The sequence below is a fragment of the Octopus bimaculoides genome, chromosome 1 (genome assembly GCF_001194135.2).
Source record: "Octopus bimaculoides isolate UCB-OBI-ISO-001 chromosome 1, ASM119413v2, whole genome shotgun sequence".
NCBI lineage: Eukaryota > Metazoa > Mollusca > Cephalopoda > Octopoda > Octopodidae > Octopus > Octopus bimaculoides.
Window position 1 is genome coordinate 132,880,705 of NC_068981.1, and position 6,470 is coordinate 132,887,174.

Below are 6,470 nucleotides of genomic sequence, written 5' to 3' on the forward strand. Positions count from 1 at the left end.
CTCCTCCTCATCATCATCATCATCATCATCATCATCATCATCATCAGTAGCAGCAGCAGCAGCAGCAGCCACCCTTTCATCCTTCACCTCCTCTTCCTCCTCTTCTTCCTTCCTCCTCCTCCTCTTCCTTCATCCTCCTCTTCCTAGAGTGCACTCAGAGCTGTGTGCTTGTGCAACATTCTGTAGCTACTACAGCTTTCTCCTACATCTTGAAGCAAAACCAGCTGTAAGCTATCAAAATTGATTACATGATTCCTGTTCCCTTGTCAAATCATTAATTAATATTATGCTCTGTACTTGCCTAACACTTTACTGTAAATCATATGTATATTGAGTTCTGTTATTAGTATTGCTATGCCTAGAGACTGAAAGAGAAGAAAAACAAAGTTTCACTCATACTGTCTTTCTTTCTCAACTGTCTGTGTGTCTACTTCTGTCAGTACTGCTATGTTTCAGCTTTCTGTCTCCAATTCTTTTTCTTTAACATGATGTGGTTTGAGGGAGATTTAACTGCTGTTTCTCAGAATGGGGAAGGGGGAGTCTTCAAGATGATCCAGGGTCTAGACGTCTTGCAACTGCCACCATTGAGGAAAACATTGATCATGTTCACCACATGGTGATAGATGAGAGGTGATTGACTATAAATCAAATAGACAATGCTATTAGAATATCCTATGAGAGAGTTGAGAATATTTTGCACAATGAACATTGCATGATGAATGTGTTTGCTCAGTGAGTTCCATGTTTTCTGATACCTGATCAAAAATGCACCTGGTTGATCACACCATGGGGAAATCTGATATTGTTTGAGGCAGATCCAGCTAGTTGCCTTGAATGTTTCTTAAGCTTAGATGAGTGTTGTCTTCATCAGTTTGAGCCAGAGATAAAGAGACTATCCATGCAGTAGAAACACTCTTCCTCACCTACTCCAAAGAAGGTCATGGTTGTTTTATCTGCAGGGAACATGATGGCCTCAGTTTTTATGGATGCAAAAGACATTGTATTTATCAACTATCTTCAAAAAGGCCACATCATTGATGCTGAGGCGGTTATGAAAGGTAGTCAAGTCCAGATACCCGGGTCTTGTTTCATTTGGACAATGCTCCAGCACACAAGTCATTGGTTTCAATGGCTGCTGTGTGTGAGTGTGTCTTTGAACTGGTTGATCACCCTCCCTATTCTCCTGATTTGGCCCCATCTGACTATCATCTGTTCCCCAGTATGAAAAACACTTGGCTAGGAAGCATTATCACAGTGATGATGACGTCATATCTGCTGTTGATGACTTTCCTGACCAACAGGATGAAAGCTTTTTCACCAATGGGATCCAAGCACTAAAACACCGATGGAAGTAGTGTGTGGGCCACTAGGGGGACTATGTTGAACGATAAACCTTATTTGATCACATTCCATGAGAGTATCTTGGCCTGCTTTTGAACTTTTCAACCAACCCTAATACAATGTGCACTGAGGCACCAGTGAGGTCACCAAATAACATACAAGACTAAAGTTTGGAACATAAATTAAAATGGAAATTTGTAGGAAAGTTTTAATGTTTGATCAATTTAAACAGGAAGATTGTATGATAGAACTAACTAGTGGCAGTATTGGGTGGACCTGTACAATAGGAGTGGATTTGTGTCAGAGAACAAGAAGTGATTTAACATAAGTTCATATCAAATGAGTTAAATTTCAGAGTATATCTGATGTTTTTTTGTTTTTACTTTCAGGTATTTCAGATGGTGTATGCCATTATACTCAGCATTATCAGAAGAACAATTCGATTCTTTCATTTCATTTATGAAGGTAAATTTAAACTTTCAAAAAGTACTTTTTTTGTTTCTGTGTTTATACTTCATTGTCTTCCTTTCAGTTAAGATCTCTTTATAGCTGAAAGATATTTACTTTCTTTGTATCTTTTCTTTTTCCTTAAATTTTCTAACAGCCATATGTCTTTGATGTGAAGCAAACCTGCATTATTCCGGCTATACTTATTGCTAAGGACAAAAGAGATGAGCGATGTACAACTGCAATGGTTATGTGCAGTCTCCTCTATGGAAACGTTTTTGGGTTTCCACATGAAGCCAAGTAAGTTCTAGAAAGATATATCTTTTATCATTAAGACTGGCCATGGTGGGGAAATGCCTTGAAGAATTTTTTTAGTTAAATGAGTCAACCCTAATACTTACTTTTTGTTAAGCCTGGTACTTATTTTATTGGTTTCTTTTGCCAAACTGCTAAGTTACAAGGATGTATACACACCAACAACACTTGTCAAGCAATGGTAGGGAACAGACAAAAACACACATGCATGTACATACACATGCATGCACGCACGCATGCGCACACACACGCACACACACACACACACACACACACACACACACACACACACAAACAAAGAGGCCTCTTTCAGTTTCTATCTACCAAATCGATTCACAAGACCTTGGTCTGCTGAAACTATAGTAGAAGATATTTGCCCAAGGTGCCATAAAGTGGGACTGAACCTGGAACTAGGTGTTTGGGAAGTTTGTTAGTGAGGTCAGAGCAAGGCAGAAAAGCAGTGGGGTCAACGAGTCTCTTTGGAAAAATTCCTTTTCTTATGGGTATAGGGCAAGTTTTAATGACTTGTGATTCATTTTCCAGTATTACATGATTTTTCTTTTTAATGACCTGTGATTCATTTTTCAGTGTTATGCTGGTTTATTATTATTATTATTATTATTATTATTATTATTATTATTATTATTATTATTATTATTATTATTATTATCATTATTGCCTTTAACTTTCAGCTCTTCACCAGCCAAAATCAATCCAAAGAAGCCATGCTATGAAAAAGGAGAATTCCAAGTAATTAGATCCTTGGTGTCTTTGGTACCAGATGGTTTGTTGCGAAAACAACAGGTAAATGGAACCGACTTCTGCTTTATATAAAAATAAGGCTTTCAGTTTTAGCAGGCAGGTGTTAGTCAGTTTCATGCTTCCAAAGACTTGAATGGTACTTTATTTTATCCACCATGAAAGCATGAAAGGCAGAACTATTATGGATGAGTGCATGTTAAATGTAAATGCAACATTGTTACTTTGATTGTTTTTATTTTGTGTGCTTATTACAAATTAATTATTGTCAGACAAAGCCTTAGCACACAATAGCAAATGTGTTGATAAAATAAGTACCAGATGAGTACTGGGATCAATGTAATTGACGACCCCCTCTACCAAAACTTCCAGCTTATGCCTATACTAAAAAGACTTATAACATTTTCAACGGGTTTTTTTTTTTTTTGTGAATTTCTACTACATTATCAGTTGCATTGCTGTGTTCCTGAGATCTGTACAGCATTGTCTTTCAGGAATGTAGATCTTTGTATACTACATAAGCTTTGCTTTGTTGCAACCTTTTGATCCTGGTCTGGCTTCTGTTCTGAAGATAAATTCCTCCCTTCATTATTCAAGTTTATGAGGCACTCAAAAAGATCCTCAACTCATTATGACATTAAGAAAAACAAAAAAAGATAAACCCCAGAGTAAGAGATGACTATTCAACTATGCACTTGGTAACCAACACAAAAAAGTCAATAACTTGTATCCTGTCGCCAACACCATGATATCTGAAAGTTTTATTAATAATATTCAGTCCACTCTAACCAGTGAGTGAATATTATTTACTTTACTTAAGCCCTTTGTTCTCTGTGGAGCATGGGCTGTTGATGACTTTTCTCCTCTCTGGGGCTGTCTTTTTGCTTCTTTTCAGTTGCTTCCCTGCTTTTTCAGCTTCACCACAGTATTTTACATATATTTCCCTGAGAGAAGGCCTTCATTTCCAAAGTTATGTTGGTTTTGAATTGTCATCAATGATTCTGTAACTTTACATTTAGTGTTGGCCCTATGCAAACCCATTTTTACTTCTGAGAAGGAGTGAGGTGAGTCATATTAGTCTGGCCCCTGTTCTTTGACCCGTCCAGCATCAAAGGCTCTACCAGGATTTTGCACTCTGCTGGCATAGCTCTCAAGGTCATTGAGGTACACAAGCCACCACATTGCAGCAAGGACTGATTAAAACACTTCCTGTAACATAAGTTGGTGTATGAAGACGACATCTTAGTATTTCAACAAATAGTTAGGAGATTCACCACAACTCCACCCCCAAAACATCCCCCCCCCCTAAAAACCAGGAAATTATTTCTGCACATTTCTTAAATATTCTGTCTGTTTCAGGTTGATGTTATAATAGATATGTGTTGTGCTGAAGGACAAAATCTACGATTGTGTATACTACAGGCTAAAAATTTGGTTTCTAAACTGTTGGAAAACCATCAAGTAAGTTTGTTTTATATCTAAAAATTTTCTTTTTAAAATGTTTCTTGAGATTCCAGCTTATAATGCCATGTGTTTATGTATCATGCATATGTCTTACAACTAGTGCACAAAACAAAGGAAAAAAAATTGTGCTCAAGGTTTCCAAAATGAAGTTTTTTTTTTGTTTGTTAATTCAAGATGGTTATTCTCATGGTTGTACACATACTTTGTGGAGAAAGACAAAATTTTCACACCACAAAATTTTTGTCTGCATACAAAATTAGTAGGAACATTATTTATGAATAATGTGGGGGTTGAAACGATCTTAACATAAACTTTTGATTAAAAGATATATAAGTTATAGGTGCAGGCATGGCTGTGTGGTAAGAAGCTTGCTTCCCAATCACATGGTCCCTCGTTCAGTCCCACTGTGTGGCACTTTGGCCAAGTGTCTTCTACTATAGCCTCCTGCTGACCAAAGCCTTGTGAGTGGATGTGGTGGACAGAAACGGAAAGAAGCCTATCGTATATATATTAGGGTGGAGTGAAAAATGCAACTTTGGAAATTAGTAACCAAGAATTAATATTTTGTTGTGAATTAGGGTTAAAAGAGGGGTGTATAAAGAAATTTGCAGTTAAATATTTATTTCAGGCTCCACAATGCAATTGAAAATTTTTTAAATCGCTATTTTAGGTTGAATTTTGGATTTTATGGATAAGTCATAATGAATACATATTTCTACATAGCAGAATGCAAAACAGTAAATATAGTATCCTTAAGAGGTTGCATACCAAGTTTCAATAAAATAGACTATAAAAAGAACAGGAGTGTGAACTTCTTTCCAGTGTCACTGCAATGGTCATTGTGTGTGGACTCATGTTGTACATGTGTGAAGTTTTCTGCATTGTACCTTGACTTTAGGCTATTGTATTAAAATTAATGATCATGTTAAATTTAGTGTTGTTTACATTTCGTGATGATTCATAAGCCAATAACGTGTCATGATATTGAAAGCTGAATATTTGGTACTCCATATGATCTTAGTAAGCGAGTTTTGCCAACTTATACTGATGTACTAAAATGTGTTTTATTTGAATGAGAAAAAGACAAGAATGTAGTTTAGAAAGATCTTTCAATTAAACAAATTGTCAAGATCATCATCATTCATCATCATCATCGTTTAACGTCCGCTTTCCATGCTAGCATGGGTTGGACGATTTGACTGAGGACTGGTGAAACCAGATGGCTACACCAGGCTCCAATCTGATTTGGCAGAGTTTCTACAGTTGGATGCCCTTCCTAACGCCAACCACCCAGAGAGTGTAGAGGGTGCTTTTACGTGCCACCGGCACGAAGGCCAGTCAGGCGGTACTGGCAACAGCCACGCTCAAAATGGTGTATTTTATGTGCCACCCGCACAAGAGCCAGTCCAGGTGCACATCCAGCCCTTGTGTTATGATTGAGTCAGTTAAACCGAAAATCTTAAACTTTTATCTGAAGTACCAAGCATTATTAAAATCTGTATAAAATAGAAAGAATGTGCCATTGTTTCAAACAAAGTGTAATGTGTTTAAAAACAGTGCAACAAAAGATTTATTTGATATTTCCTGTTGCAAATGCAATTCCTTTAAAAACTGTAGTTGTAGTAGAGACAAAAATGTACTACAGAGAGAACAAGATTTTTTACAGGATCAACAGACGAATAGAAAATTGATCATTGGTGGAATAGATCAAGCAGTATCTAAACGGAACATTCAGAGGTTAATTAGAAAGAATCAGCCAGATCAGAGTCACCCTTCTACATCAGCAAAGGAAAATTTAAGATTTTTGGTTTAACTGATTCAATTGTAGCACAAGGGATGGATGCCTTTTGCCAAAGAAAAATTATCTTTTCTGCTACAACCTTGACAATTTGTTTAATTTATTTTAATGTGTGTGTAATCTAGACCTCATGTAACATATATTTGGTTACCTAGTATTAAAAATAATAAAGAAAACAAAGTCGAAAAGTATATTTATTTCATATAATTTTGAAATTTCAAGTGTGTTGCGGAACCTGAAGATGTAAATTTAAGAACTTCAGACTTTAACACAGTTGATTTTAAAGGATTTCGCTATAAAAAATATATTCTTGAACACATATTTTGAAAATCTGTGTAAAATGTAT

The 6,470-nt window shown here is 36.3% G+C and overlaps 1 protein-coding gene across 5 annotated transcripts in view; it reads left to right on the forward strand.

Moving 5' to 3' along the window:
• Positions 1-6,470, forward strand: part of LOC106870290 (paladin) — a 141,597-nt gene that overhangs the window by 109,429 nt on the left and 25,698 nt on the right. For all 5 annotated transcript variants that reach the window (XM_014916313.2, XM_014916314.2, XM_014916312.2 and 2 more), the window contains exons 7-10: positions 1,731-1,806; positions 1,946-2,088; positions 2,796-2,907; positions 4,222-4,323. In XM_014916313.2, the coding sequence (XP_014771799.1) occupies positions 1,731-1,806; positions 1,946-2,088; positions 2,796-2,907; positions 4,222-4,323 (433 nt within the window). The remainder of the gene's footprint in view (positions 1-1,730; positions 1,807-1,945; positions 2,089-2,795; positions 2,908-4,221; positions 4,324-6,470) is intronic.